Source organism: Marmota marmota, unplaced genomic scaffold (assembly GCF_001458135.2).
Source record: "Marmota marmota marmota unplaced genomic scaffold, marMar, whole genome shotgun sequence".
Taxonomy (NCBI): Eukaryota; Metazoa; Chordata; class Mammalia; order Rodentia; family Sciuridae; genus Marmota; species Marmota marmota.
Window position 1 is genome coordinate 526572 of NW_025999983.1, and position 15623 is coordinate 542194.

Below are 15623 nucleotides of genomic sequence, written 5' to 3' on the forward strand. Positions count from 1 at the left end.
GAGTGAAACAAAATTGGAACAACACAAAATCATTATAATAGCCTCCTGAAATGTCCATCCGTCCTTTCTCCCTATCTGTTCCTCAGATGTGAGCGGTTTTTCTTCCATCTTACACATCTCCAGGGACAGGCAACTTAAAACAAAAGTGAAACAAAATAACAAAAGAAGAATCTTAAAATGGCTACCCATCCTCTTGCCCTGCCCTCAGGGGCGAGCAGTTCACTTACCCTCAGTCGCTCCCCGTGCGAGCCACCAAATGCCGCAGTCTGGCTGGGCACAATCAGGAGCCACTTGTCAAAAGAAACTAACTTTATTTTTAGAACCACACACGCCAAACAAAACAGCCTCTCAGGAAAAACCCTCAGAGCCTCAACTGCCACCACCGGCTTTCCACAAGCCTCTCTCTCCCACCCAAGCTTCTCTCCACCTCCCACCATCCTCCTGCTCTTGAGGCCGATTGGCTGGGTCACGTGGGCGGAGCCAAAAAAGTCCCCCAATGAGCAGCTCCGTGGTCTGAAAGGGCAGGGAAACAGCCCAATGAGCATCACCGCAGAGGAGCCAATCAGCTAGATGTTGCTGGGGCCGCTGTGAGCCAATCATCAGCCGGCAGCTGGAAGTTTGCTGGGGCCCCTTCGGCTGTGGCTCTCAACAACCAAATCTGACAACTTGGATATGTTAGAACACTGCCTTTACCAGTACGTTAGCTCTGTTAATTCCCAGGTGGAGGACCCCAGACCTTACCAAATCACTGTCCACACCAACAGAGGACTCCTGCTGATGACTGGTATCAACACATGCAAGAACAGTCTGGCACTTTCTCTAGCACATGGCCTGAGTGGCACGATGGGGACAGCAGTGTGGCACAGACCCCAAGGCAGGCTCCCCAGAGATCTGAGCCAAGCTCAACGCCACCCCACCACCTTACTTCACCCCGTAGACATGTGTTTTCTCTACAAAATGGTCAGTATCTCCCCACAGTGTGACGAAGCCAGCACTCTGTCTAGGCCAGCTCTCAGAAATGCCGCCCTGCTCGTTGCTCAGTGACCTGCTTTCCACGGGACACAGCTGCGTCTCTCTTGACCCACTCAGGGGTTAGGGTATCTGTATGGGCACCATGTGATATCATGGGGATGGCACCAGGTCAAGCTCATGCAACTCACGCGCACCATTAGAAGGTGACCTCACACAATGGCATCAGTGCGCGTATGCTGGCTGCACCCCATCCCGAAGTCAGATGTGGGCTTCTCTACTAGTGACATCGTGTCAACACTCAGAAAGTTCACACTTTAGCTACTTTGGGGTTTTGAACTGGGGCTATTCAACATGTACTATCAATGTTCTTCAACATTTTTGAGTATGTAAATGGCTCTAAAATTTGTAAGTTTTAGCTCTCAAACCTGTATTGATGGCCTAAAATTTTTCCTGAGTTATACTCTAAATATCCTCTTGCCCACTAAATATTTCTACAAAGGATCTCATTTATTGCCAGAAATTACGTGATAAATTTCTACCTGATTTTATGAAATAAGTATAAACATCTTCTCTGCCTCACTCCTAATGGATAAGCCCTTAGAAGTCAGAAATTCTGGGAAAATTTACATCCACATGCAGAAGAAGCCAGATGTGCATCCCACCAGCTACAAACGCAAATTCACAATAAATGAGAGACGTAAATGAAAGACATGAAACTACCAGAAGAAAACAGGGGAATGCTTCAGGACATTGGAATTGGCAAGAATCTTCAAGAGCACAGGAAACAAAAGCAAGAATAGATAAAAAAAATCATTACAACAAACTAAAAAAACTTCTTCATAGTGAAGGAAATTATCCAGAGTGAAGAAACAGCCTAAAGAAGGAAGAAAACATCTGCAAGCTGCACACTTGACAAAGGCTGATATCAAGTAACCCAAAGAACTCAAAAACTCAGAAGCAAAAACCAATAATGTGATTTAAAATGGGTTATAGACCTAAATAGACATTTCTCAAAAGAAGACATTCAAATGTCCAATGGGTACATAGAAAAAACGCTCATGATCACTGAACCCTGGGGACTTATGATCAAAACCACCGTGAGCCCTCACCAGGCTCCAGTGAGAATGGCCATTGCCAAGAAGACTGAAGGTGACCGCTGGCGAGCTGGTGGAGGAAAGGGGCCCTTGCACTGTTGTGGGAGTGTAAATCAGCACAGCCAGCGTGGAAAACCACACGGAGATTCCCTGGAACACCAACAGTAGAACTAGCACGTGACCCAGCCATCCCACTGCCAGGTCCACGTCCAGAGGAGAGGAGTCAGTGTGCTGAGGGGCACCGGCTCTCCCTGGGTCACCGCAGCTCTACTCACAGAAGGTCTAGTGTCCGTCAGCTGAGGGTGGACAGAGAAGGGGCGGGGCATGTGCCCCATGGAGCACGAGTCGGCCACAGAAGGACGACCCTGTCCCGTACAAGAAGATGGGCCCGGAGATCACTGTGCCAGGAGAGCTCAGCCCGGCTCAGAGGGACAGGCACCGTGTGATCTCAGTCCAAGTGTAAGCTGATGAGGTTGATCTCCCGGAGCTGAGCGCAGAAGGGTGTCTCCAGAAGTGGGGAAAGTTGGGGAGTGGGGGCCAGAGAGGTAGGCCAGTGGGTGCTGAGTCATAGGTAGGAGCAAGAAGTTCCGGTGTGCTACAGTACAGCAGGGTGACCAGATGTAATGAAAATGCACCACACATTTCAAAATGCTACAAGAGCCAGATGCAGTGGTGCACAACTGTAATCTCAGTAGCTGGGGAGGCTAAGGCAGGAGGATCACACGTTCAAAGCCAGCTTCAGCAATTTAGCAAGGCCCTAAGCAACTCAGTGAGACCCTGTCTCTAAATAAAATATTAAAAAGGGCTGAGGATGTGGCTCAGTGGTTAAGCACCCCAGGGTTCAATCCCCAGTACCATAGGAGGTAGGTAGGTTTAACCTGATTTAAATATTACCTAATATATACATGTTCAAAGCAGCACATGGTACCCTATAATATGCAGAATTTTTATGTTTCCATGTATCAATTTTAAGAATAGGTTAAAAAAAGTCATTTCTGTAGTTTGGATCATGAATGTCCCCCAAAGGTCCATAGCTGAAGGCTTGGTCCCCAGCATGGCACATATGAGAGTGGATGTGCTGCCACAGGCCACAAAACAATAAGACCAACCAGCTACAGACTGAAACCACCAACCCCGTGAGCCAAAACAAATCTCGTCTCTGCAAAAGTAGGTTATGTGTCCTTACGATCATGAGAAAGCTGACCAACATGGTCCTGCCTGTATTCCTATCTCCCATGGATCTTGAGGAGACTTACACCACAACAAAAACTCAGTGAACAAACACACTTAATAAGGCTCAGAGAGCAGTTTCACAAACACACCATCCTGTGAACCAATCCTGTTTCTTCCAGATAAAAGCCTGGGCTAAAACCTGAGATGGTCTTTAATGAATTATACCCTTTGTGCAGTTACACTATTTATTTGTGTAGTCCAAAACCATACAGCAAAATTTACTTATTCCACAAGGTCCCTCGATGACTGAGCACACTACAATGTGGCCAATTCCAAGAGAGATCAAGTGAGAGCTGTGAAGCATGCCACAAAGAGAGGGGAGCTTCTCTCCCAACCACGTCCTGAGCAGTCTATACCTGAGGCCCTGTGCATGGGCACCAGGGCAGCAATGCAAGGTCCCAGTCTCAAGAGCCATGAAGATAACTCCTAAAACGCATATATGGAAGGCAGAACACAGCAGAAGAGAGAAGACAGAACAGAGCAGAAGAGAGAAGAGCAGCCATCACTTGAGCAGACGAGGCTCCAGAGGTCACTGTGGCCAGAGCGCTGGCCTGGAGCTATCAGGCAGGAGCCACGGGCAAAGCTTGAGAAAAGACAGATACGTTGTTGAACTGAGAAGAGCTGTTATTATGCCAGGGGTCCGACAGGAAACAAAACTAAAGTGGGTGGTCTCTTCACACACCACAAGGGAAGCATGAACCCCACTTGGCAGGCACCAAAGAAGGTGTCCAAGCAGGTGAAAACCACAAATGACCTAAGAATATCTTTCAGAAGATAATTAGTGGAGGTATGTGAATAGAGCAGGGAGGACCATGAAGACTAGCTGGAGATGAACCCAGAGGACGTGAGAGCAGCTGGGGAGGTCTCAGCCTAACAAGGAGAGGGTAAGGTGGTCAGAAGAGACCAGGAGATAAACTACAGGGAAGGCACAGGCAGTCTGCTGTGTAGTGCCAGAGACTACAACTATGAGGGCGACAACAGGAACATCCAAGAACACAATTTGTTGGGGAGCGGGGTGGGGGGATATGCCTTTCTAAATAAAGCAAACTTATGTCTCTGTGGAAAACAATGTGAAAATATTCAGTGGACAGCACTGAGGAAATGTGGAGACCATGCCTTGGGGGTCCCAAATGTTTAAGGCAGTAACACCTGTGACTTGCTTTCACTGTGTACACAAACCTCAGGTAGGTTGAATTTTCATTTTCATTAGGTTCAAAAATAGTTTGAATTATCTTTGATCCCAGAAATGTGACAATTTATGGCATGGAATTGTGAAGGCTTATCCAGGGTGAAAATCTGGGTTGAGAACACAGGTTTGAGGAATGCTCACATGGAGAAGCTAAACTAGGAGGAGAAATGAGAATCTGAGGTGTGGTGCTGCTCCGTTTACCCCCTAATATGCTCACCCCCACTTTCTCCACCAACTGACTCTCCTACTCTGAGCCAGACCACACACAAACTTTCCCCATTTCCTGGGCAGTGAGTGGCAACTAAGCTTCAGCCAGGAGGGAGCAGGGCATCTGTCTCCAGGAAGTGCATGCATACCTTCATCCTTCATGCAGATATGATGGCAGATACAGCTGGCAGGAGCCACCAGGCAGAAACCGCTCACTGGGCAGGCACAGCCTCTTCCAGCAGAGGCCCAGGGAGGGCACTGTGGCAGTCGAGCACTGCCATCACAGCACGGTGCTCTATTCACCAGGGCAGAAGTGCTCCTGTCCTCTTTTCCATCTTGCAGTCATGCTATTTGGGGACCTCTGTCACTAGCAGCAGAAGCTCATCTTAGCCATTATGAAGGGGCAGAAACTATAAAGCCAGAGGAGGGAGGCTGGAAACTTGAGAAATGCTTGGCTCAGACAAGGCACCAGGGGCTCCTGTGAAACTCTGAAGCAACAATGCCAGTGTGCACACAAACAATGCTTGTGTGGCATGCACATGCATGTGTGAACATGAGTGTGTGCACAAAATTGTTCTATGTGCTTTCCTAGGTGCTTCACACAAGCCAACCCCAAATCCCACAACTCCCTTCAAAGGCAATACTACCCCACTCTTTAAGGTGAAGAAACCAAAGCTCAGGGAGTTGGATAACAATCCCAGTCTGCCTGTGTGGCAGGTGACATGTCACGAGCACACGGGTCTATCGTGGTGTTGCCACTCACTGGACCACACTGGGGTGACAACCACCTTGCGGGACTGAATTCATCTGCCACTAGATAGCTAGAAGGAGAAGAGTGCTAGTTCTTTCATGGCATCATCAAGTTTAAAAGACCATCTGGAAATACTAGAAAACTATCCCAAACAGTCATGATTCAAGTAAGTTCCAATTGTTTAAAAGTTACTGTTAATAGGAAACCACAAAAAAAGGATAGAGAAGGCTTCCAAAGAAAGTTCTTAGCTAAAAAATACACTTGAACGACAAATACAATGGGATAAATACTTTCTAAAACTTTTAATTAGCCACAAAAAACTGCCAACACAGCAACAACATCACGTAGCAAAAACACACACACCTCGGCAGTCAGGAGTCTGTCTGGGCACTGGTTAACTGCAGCGAAGACCCTCCGAAGTCCAGCTTCCAGCTGGGACAGCAACAAGATGGTGCAGTCAGCAAACCTGTGAAATTGCAGGAAAGATCAGCAAAACTCCACATTCAAAGACAAACATCAGCACAAATATCGCAATAAATACGCTACAGTCCAGGTTAACCAATGTGGTATTAAAAGACAATATCCCCTGCTGATATGAGAAAAAAATAAAATCAGAATCAAAGTTTCATTAGACTAGTGATTCGAAAAACATTTCCTGGTATTTTATTGTTTTGTGACCCACATTTAGTAGCTTCAGAAGAATAAAAGATCACTAGAGCTCTCTTACTTGTTTCATCACTTCTGAAATCACTCAAACACAAAGACGTGGGTGGGCTGTGAAGGCTTAAAAATGAATGCACCATGGTGCAGCCCTCGGGACAAAGATGAGCCCACTCGTGCCGTCCCTGCCCCCCGCCCATGCGTGTTGAGCTCATGCTCTGCTCTCGTGCAGAGTCTGTTCCGGGGACCAAGCTTCCTTATCTGTTCCATGACTCTCTGATGTTGGACTCAATGTTTCTCTTACAGGAAGAACTCAAAAATTAGTAGAGTTGATTCTAAAATAACATCAACTATACCAAAAGGATGATGCCTAATGTTTAAAACACAATTATGAGCTGTCTTTTGAGTGACTCTGAGAGGTGTTTTATGTTTCGTCTACTCTCAATTCAGCCCCACCTCTCTTGACTTCGACCCAACAGCAGAAGAGCCAGAGGGTGCAGTGCCTTGAGGAGGCCTGGCCTCCGAGCATCAAAGCACACTGCCAGGCTCCCTTCAGTTACCTGTGTGATGTGAACTTGGTCAGTGCAAATTTCCAATATGGTAACATGATTTTTAATATAAAGGTGGACTTCATCATCACTCGTTCTAGTACCCAAAGTACCTCAGAAGTCACATCTGTAAAACAGCAAAAACCTGTAAATACAACCACACTAATCAACTGAAAAAGATGGGAACACACTGGGGGAGAGATGCCAATAAATCAGCCCCTCAAGCAGATGACTGAGACCCCTGTGGCGGTGCAGAACCCTCAAAGAGGAAGACCATCTGATCCACAGCCGAGAGCAGAGGCCTCAGGGGGCCTGCACAAAGGGCACGTGGACCACTGCTTGTCTCCAGTGATCAGAAACAGCAACTGCAGAAGGGCTCAGGTTGACAGGAAAGCACACGAACATTCAGAAGACGAAGGCCTTTATACTACAACCATCAGAGCACAAACGCACTCAGGGCGTAAAGGAGAAAAAACACACCACCTAACAAACCCTAAGCAGTTTGTGCACCAGCAAGCCTGGGGAGCAGGCTGGCTCTGATGACCTGATTCATGCAGTCTGATTCTTAGGCCCACAGCAGCTCTGGAGAGGAGGAAAGAGGTTCTTCAGGGCTGGGGTTGAAGCTCAGTGGTGGAGTGCTTGCCTAGCACATGTGAAGCATGTTGGGTTCCATCCTCAATGCCACATATAAATAAATAAATTAAATAAAGGCATGCCGTCCATCTACAACTAAACCAAATATTTAAAAACATAAAAAAGAGCCATCTTGCTACTGGAGAACAACGACTTTATTCCACCTCAAAAATTCAGGTCTGTTGCTACTGATAGTTACAAACACCTCCACAAAGACACACCAAGACGGGGAATATGAAATGTAGTACTTGCCAGGAAAAACAATCAAATCTTCTAAGTTTTTTAGAGTTACAAAAGAACGATGTTCCAGTGTGACCTCTGTGTGTTGAAGGTAACTCTTGAGTAACTGACCCAATCCTGCTGTCAACAGCAGCATCATTGAACAGTATCTGGGAGAAAATGCCACAGAAATGTTGGAAGAATGAATCAGTCATATATACAGAAAGCTTTACTTGAAAAAAAAAAAAAAGTTCAAAATTAAGAAAGCAAATCTGAAGTGCAGAAAATTCTTTCTAGATGTAAGGATTGAGTTGTGCAAAGGCTAGAAGAGCAATATCTCAGTAACTGTGAGTCTTCTCCCCACCCGTGGTGTTTAATGTGCACCACCACATCCTGGAGACCCGGATGGCCTCTGGGGTTCCAAGCCTTGAAAGCCCTTTCACTTTGGGGGACTCTGACATTAACTTGCAACAGACTCTCAAAATCCTGTCTGAAACTCTGACCTTTCACAAAATGCATCTTTCCCTCTCACAAAATTCAAGATAAAACAAGCTCTTAAGTAGATCAAAAAGGAAAAAAAAAATTACTTCACCAGACACTTACTTTGGGGGAATTTCTTGTGGCGATGCAAACCCATGCCATAAGACATTCCGCAGGTTGAGTCCACAGGGAGAGCCAATGAACACTTTGAGCACATTCATCTAGTCCATGAAAAGACAGCAGACCACTGAATGATTAAGCCATTACCAAATTTTGGAATAAACCAATACAATACTGAAATGATGTTTGCTTTTTTGCTTAACACATCCAACAGTTTGACCTTGGTTAGGTAGTGATAATAATGAACCCAATAGCTGTAGAGTGTTTAACATGAGCCAGGCCCAATCTGCACGACCCAGGAGCTCCTGCATTCTCAGGAGCACCCTGGAGGAAGGCACTAGACTCTTCCCACTGTGCAGAGCCAGGAACTCTACATTAGTCACGGGGATGGGAGATGATACAGGATACACTGCTCTGATATGATGGATCAAAGGTGCCCAACAACCAAGTAGAATAGAAACTGATGAACAGAAACGTGGCACTAGGTAGCATGTGCACATGTGGCAAGAGGGAGAAGACGGCAGGCACAGCCAGGCCAACAGCTAGGTCCTGTGTGCTGCCTCCTGGCCCCAGTTCATGGCTCACCTGCTTTTAGCCCTCTCTGTGGGTGAAGAGGACACCCTTTACAGGACCCTGCCCTGCTGTGCAGCACCACACTTTGGATCCAGCACAATGGAAACCACTGAGAGACTAAAGAATCATGACACCAAGCCTTAACCAGGAGAAAGAACGGTCATATCTCAAGAGGTGAAACTGGTCTGCATTTGCAGGGGAAACTGCTCCTGAGAAGAGGAAAGCAGTGTGTTCTGAACTTCCCACAGAGAGCAGAACCAGAACCAGCAGGTTGAGCCTAACAGAAGAGCACTTAGCAGCCAGGACTCCAGGGCAGCCTCAGAGGTCTCTGCTGTCCGCTGGAAACTCCTGGCATACAGCATGAGGGCAATCAAAAATGACAGACATCAGAAGCCAAGTACCTGTAGGTAGGCAAGAGACGAACAGCATAAAGGCAGTCACAAAGAACAGACCAAAGAAACAGAATCTGTTCATGAATTCAGCCTAACAAGGTTCACACTGTATCCTCATCCCACGTGCTCCACAAGAAAGAAAAATCCCCAAGCTGATGAGGGGAAGATCCAGGATACAGTGGGAGAGCTTCACTGGAAACCATGTCTCATCCCTAAAAAGGCACCCAGAGCTTCTCACCAGCTCTGCTGCCCATTCAGCTTCCTACATGGATGTCCTGCTTTCCCTTTAGCTGGACCTGCCCACTCAGAAGCCTAAAGGTAACCTATGAGTCTTAAGTCTCATGGTCATATGCCCTCTAGAAGATTCTTTAAAAGTCCATGCTCTGAATGATTTTGTATCAACAGTTTCATTTTTTTTTTCATTGTAAGTCTAAATGGTTGCAGAGAACATAAATTCCCACATGTCAAAACACTGATATTCAAGAGTAAAACTTCAGTAACACTATTTTGAAGGGTGCAGAACCCTTCAAAATAGAAAAACATAAAAAATATATTCTGCATTGTGTTTATATTATAATAATAAATATGTGACAAATGAAAGCAATATGCCTCAAGTTGTCCCTTTGTCTGGGCCCCAGAGCTTATTCTACCACCATCAGAATCAGTATAGGCAACCTTTTGTGGGGGTGGAAGAGAAGCCCTTCTGAAAGGGAAAATGTGCTTTGGAAGAACAAAAGTGCTTTGCACCATGCTTATTGTAGGTTTTGAGTGAATGAGCTCACCACAGACTGCCCGAAGACCTGAGCAAGCTCCGCTGATGCAAGCAGATCTCTTAAGAGAAAAGGGCATTCCTTCCCAATCAGTAAGAACACCTAGAAACAAAAAGTCGTGCAACCACATTGTGAGACAATGGATGCAAGACAGAGAACTCTCTACAAAGCAGCTGTATGAACAGATCAAAGGTGTAGAATACTTTTGACAAAAATGTCATGATTTCATAATCACTCAAAAAAGAAAAACAATGACAATCTAGATAACAAATTGTTGTATTTAATAGGAAAATGATAACTCAAATCAAGAAATCTTACAGGTGACTTAAGAATAGTTTCACATTCATACACATAATTTAATGGACCAGTAACAAAACAGTTTTCTCACTTACATCACCTAAGGCTCGCTCTAGACATGAGGTCAACTTCATTAAACTAAGAGAGATGGCAGGAGATGGTAGGCTTCCCAAGGCATCAAATATTTCAGGAAACAACTATTTAGAATAATATACATATTAGAACTCATTCAATAAGAATCATTTCTAAAAACAATACTACTTATTGACATTTCAATCTGTGAAGATTTCAACTATATTAAAATGTTTTTGGTATAAGTGAATATTTTTCTTTAACTATTACAGTGCCTGAAAGTCAAAGAAAACACTTTAATGCTCAGGGAGTTCTTTCAAAGGTTTTTTTTTATTAGATGCTTATCAAAAACTATAAATCTGGCATAATTGTGAACTGAAAAGTCAAACATCTTGACCTACATTTCATTCCCATTATGATTAGGTTTAGTTCCTAATAAACAGATAAACATAAGGCAGCTCAATCTACACTTAAAAGAACTGCTACAAATACAGAAGCAATAATACTCCTATTCCAAATTAGGAAATTCAATTTGTTTCAGAATTAGACTTGTTAAAAATACTGCTTTATGGTGGTCATTTAATGTCAACTGAAAAACAAAGAAAACCTAACAAAAAAGCAAAAACAAGATTTAGGTTGGACCCCAAACCACCTATCCGTCCTTCAACTCACCATTCACAAACAAAGCACCTCATCTCTGGTCTCCTAGCAACACCACACCACCTCTCTGTAAGGACTGTGTTCTGAAGTGGTCCATTTTTCTTCTGTCTCAGGATAGGCAGCCCTGTACTAAGCACTACCCCCTGCCAACTCCTGGTTCTATGAAATCCAAAACCTGCCTTTGCTCAAAGGGGTGTGTGGTTCAGCTCTGGTTCTTACATGGTAATTCATGGTAATTCAGGTTTCTCTTGCAACCCCCAAGCCTTCTGTATAGCTAAAGGGTCCAGATGGAGGAGATCGCTTCAAAATTGGCAAGTAATAAGGGTCTCCAAGTGATATTTACAGTCTTTTATTTCTAATGGTGTATAAAAGCCAAACCTCTGGAAAACTTGTCCACTGGAACCATGGTATATACTGAATTTCAAACTGCCCCTTGGTCAAAGATAAAAAGTGGAAATGGACGGCCTCACACACAGGGCCCAGCAGCCTCACGCTTGCCTGATGATCCAGACTCTGGTCTGAAAGGACAAGAATCAAGCTTCAGTACCACAGCCACACCGATCAATGGGGAATGTCTGAACCATGAAAAGAAATGCTTTAATCATGAAATTTAAACACAATCAATGACTGAACATACATAGCTATAATTAGTGAAAACAAATTACATGATGCTTATCTGATTATAAAAGAAAAATATATCACTAGTGAAAAATTTGCAAAATACAGAAATATTCGAATAGGAGACAGATATTTTATTCAGTGTCATTTCCTGTATGTTAGTTTACATTAAATCACACTGTACACAATAGTCCTTATTCACAGTTCCAGTTATCTAGGGTCAACTGCAGTACAAAAATGCTAAATGGAAAATTCCAGAAATAACCACTCATCTGTTTCAAACTGCATGCTGGTTTGAGCAACATAAGGAAATTCTGCACTATCCCACCCCATCTCACCCCTTTGTCCGGCACATCCACGCTGCAGACACTGCCCACTCACGCGTCACTCAGTAGCCATGTGGTTATCAGTTCTACTGGTGCTATCACTGCGCTGTGTTTCAAGGAACCCTTATCAGACACAGTGATGGCCCCAAAGCACAAAAGCAATGATGCAAAGGAGGCTTCAGGGAAAGAAACGTGGAAGGACAACAAACTGGCACCCTGTGGCAATACTGCAGACCATGCAGGAGAAGACAACGTATGCATAGGGTTCAGCACTATGCATGGTTTTGGCATCTTCTGGGGGTCTTGGAACACATGCCCCAAGGATGAGGGGGGGTTACATTACAATAATGTAATCTGACTTTTTAAAAAAATTTTTTTATTTGTAGATGGACACGATACCTTTGTTTATTTTTGTATGTGGTGCTGAGGATTGAACCCAGTGCCTCACACATTAGGCAAGTGCTCTACCATTGAGCCACAACCCTAGCCCCTGTAATCTGACTTTTTAAAATTAACATTAGACTGAGATTTCTAATGCCAATCAGTTGTTTCAAAACATATTTGTAATATAAATTTTTGGTTTTACTGTTTAATAAGTTTGAGGTTGTACATTTTGTGAAAAACACAAAAGGGTGAAAGCCTCCCATGTGGCGCCCAGTTCTCCTCCCTGCTGCATCTACTGCTATTAATTTTCTGAGTATACCTATAAATCTATGCTTCTTTATTTTTCTCACTTAGCTCAGAAAGAATTCTGCATCAGATGAGCCTCCATTTTTATCAGGTCATAATACTCCACTATAAGCATTTATCATAACTTACTGAAATAGTTCTCTACTGCTTTATATCTGGCTGCTTCAGATTACTGATTTGTTTATTTAGCTAGGACACACAGTGCTCCATATCCATGAGTGCAATTTTCTTATAAATCCCTGGAAATTGACTTGGCAGGCCAGAATACAATCATTTGCAATTTTTACAGATGTTACTAAGTTTCCCAGCTCATATCCTTCTCCCCTCAAACATACAGATATAAATTTAAAGGAGGACATTTAAAATTGCTGAGTCTACCACTGGCCATTTCATACTCTTCATAGCAATGAATCACTCAAACGGTTCTCCTCTTGGGGTCTCAGACCTACCCAACAGCCCGTCACCCAGCCTGCCTCCTGAAAGTCCTGCCCACCCCAGGTATCCAGCCCAGGCACACTTGACCTCACACTTCTCTGTCCTCACCCTGCTCTTTTCAGGCTGTCTCCTTTTCAAATTTGGCTGAGGACTGTGTTTTCACATAGTTTAAAGAAAAGATGCTGTGGCTAAAAAGCGACACTTTATAACCAACAGAGCAACTGAGGTGTGGGGTACAAAGGGAAGCCAACCTGATCCTGCACAGCTCACACAGTCTGTGATTGTTTTCCAGCAGACTTCACCATTTTCGGTTACAATGTTATTGAAATCACAATTTCCTCTTACTTCAAACCCAAGTTTACAAATCATGTCATACACTGAGGGAGAAAGACATGTGGTAATGGGATCTCCTACTAACATCTGAAAAATAAAACATAAAGAGAATGTTTAGCAGGAAAGAGTAATATTAGTTACTATATATCTGAGTCACAAGAAAATTTTACCTTAGGCATGGAATGTACTAAAATCAGCTGCTCTTAACATGCTTTCTGAATAACAAATTTATTTTAACGCTTTAAAATAAATGTCTAAAGATTTTAAAATCATCTTCTTGACCATATAACTCACAGAAGTTCAGTGAGTTTTATGAACAGTGTATTATTCCTTTCACCATTTCTCATCAACCCAGCATGCCCAGGACATAGCACTGCCCCTGGTCATAAAAATGAATAACCCATTACTCTAGCAGCACATACTGTCCTGTTCCAGCAAAAACCACTATCAAAGAGGAACCACAGAAATTGTGGTATAAAGGTGTATTAAGAATCGTAATGCAAAAAAAAAAAAAACACCCCAAACAGAGCATGGGCTTTGAATTGGAAAAAAAAAAAAAAAAAGAGGAATCATAGATCTGGGTCTCCTGCTAGAAGCCAGAGTTCTGCAACGCCCTCCAGCAACTCATGCAGGGACTCCAGACCTCAGCCAGAATGCCAGCCTCTCCCCACATGCGCCAGGACCCTGCCAGCACGCAGGGCATTCCCAGCAGAGCTCTGTGGCCCCGCCTCCACCCTCCCTCTCAGGAGCACCAGGCTGCGCACCTCCCTCCTCCCTCTCAGTGAGGAGCTCTGCATACCTCCTCAACCCTCCCTCTCAGAAAAGCCCTTGGCCCCGCCTCCAACCTATCACTCAGGGGACCCTGCAGCCCCCCCCCTCCTTCCCTGAGAAGTCATGCGGCCCCGCCCCCACTCACTGAGGAGTAGCCTTGGCCCCGCCCCTTCCTCCCTCTGAGGAGCCTTGTAGCCCCGCCCCTTCCGCTCTCTCTCTCTGAGCAGCAGCCCAGAGGCCTCGCACTCCCTCCCAGAGGAGAGCTGTGGCCCCTCCTCGACCCTCCCTCGGAGGAAAGGCCGGTGGCTCCGCCTCTTTCTCGCCCCAGAAGAGCCACGCGGCCCCGCCCCTCGCTCCCAGAGGATAGTCCTGCGGCCCCGCCCCTCCCTCTCCACAGAGACGGAGGCGCGGTCCGTCTGCGGGGATGGAGAAGCCCTCGCCCCAGCCCTCTGGGGGACGCAGGCCCTTTCCCAGTCGCTCTTTGCTGGGATGCACAGGTGCCGNGCAGTTTCTGAGAACTCAAAGAAAAAAATATATATACTTTTATGTAGACTTCTGCAAAAACGTAAACCTCCCAGCCCCCCCCCCCTGCAAAAAAAGAAACTGGGTATAAAGTCCAAAGAATTGCTAGACTTGGGATCTAGAGGAGAATTTCATGCATGAGCCACACTCAGGATCGGCTAGCTGCAGTCAATAAACCTGCTTTCTGAAAATTCCTTGGGTGTTCAGCGTCTTCTGTCCTATATCAATATGTTATAAATATGATGAAACATAATCTTTAAAATCTAGTCTTGTAGAGGTAAGAGATTTGCATAGGCCAGTAACAAATCATTCTACAAATGTTTACTAAGTATACATAAGGACACTGACTTGTAGTCATTTTTAACTTTCAAGTAGTAGATGATTTCCATATTTCTGAATATAGGAAAACTTAGGGATCAGTTTAACCAGTATGAATAGCTCTTCAGCTGTCCTGCATTCATGTCTTTTCTCTAGCGGTAGCACCTCAGTTTTTCTTCAGAGAACTAACTCATCCCCCATTGGAGAAAGTTTCAGTGGAATTGGCAGCCCCTTTCTTTACCTTGGAGTGAGGATGAAGCCCAGATTAGTCCAGTTAGATGTATTCTTTGGAATGATACAGAAAAAAATGATTGAGGTTGATCCAGATTGCAAATGCAAGCTGAAGAGCCCCCATGTGTCTTTCTGAGTCTAGTGCTAATCTTCTAGTCTACCAACTACTCCTGTATAATACATTTTTGCTTTACAAAAATCAATTTCTACTGCTTGTAAAGATCTAAAAATTTAGATTGAAAAATTGATAGGTCTTGTATATATGCATTTGAAAACCTTAAACATTAGCAAATAGCATTGAGATGAACATTAATGACATTTAATGAGCAAGCTCATTTTATTCTGGGACTGTTAAGTAAGTTTGATGTAAGGAGATGCTGCATCAGTAAGTGAAGTAGTTAAACTCGTCTTGGATTAGTAGATACCAAAAGGTGGATCATATTTCTAATTGAGTCTTTTTTTTTTTTTTTTCAAACCAGGGATTGAACTTGGGTACTCAACCACTGAGT

General features: G+C 44.4%; 1 protein-coding gene across 10 annotated transcripts in view; it reads right to left on the minus strand.

Annotated features, from left to right (window-relative positions):
- Ermard (ER membrane associated RNA degradation) overlaps nucleotides 1-14159 on the minus strand; it is a 39600-nt gene extending 25441 nt beyond the window's left edge. Inside the window, exons 1-8 of one of the 10 annotated variants that reach the window (XM_048805762.1) lie at nucleotides 13191-14141; nucleotides 11249-11388; nucleotides 10234-10335; nucleotides 9854-9943; nucleotides 8110-8207; nucleotides 7540-7676; nucleotides 6667-6781; nucleotides 5810-5912 (exon numbers count right to left, since the gene is read on the minus strand). In XM_048805762.1, the coding sequence (XP_048661719.1) occupies nucleotides 5810-5912; nucleotides 6667-6781; nucleotides 7540-7676; nucleotides 8110-8207; nucleotides 9854-9943; nucleotides 10234-10335; nucleotides 11249-11388; nucleotides 13191-13359 (954 nt within the window). In that variant the 5' untranslated portion in view covers nucleotides 13360-14141. The other 9 variants (XM_048805763.1, XM_048805760.1, XM_015498666.2 and 6 more) reach the window with 9 other exon arrangements.
- Nucleotides 14160-15623: the final 1464 nt, after the last annotated feature.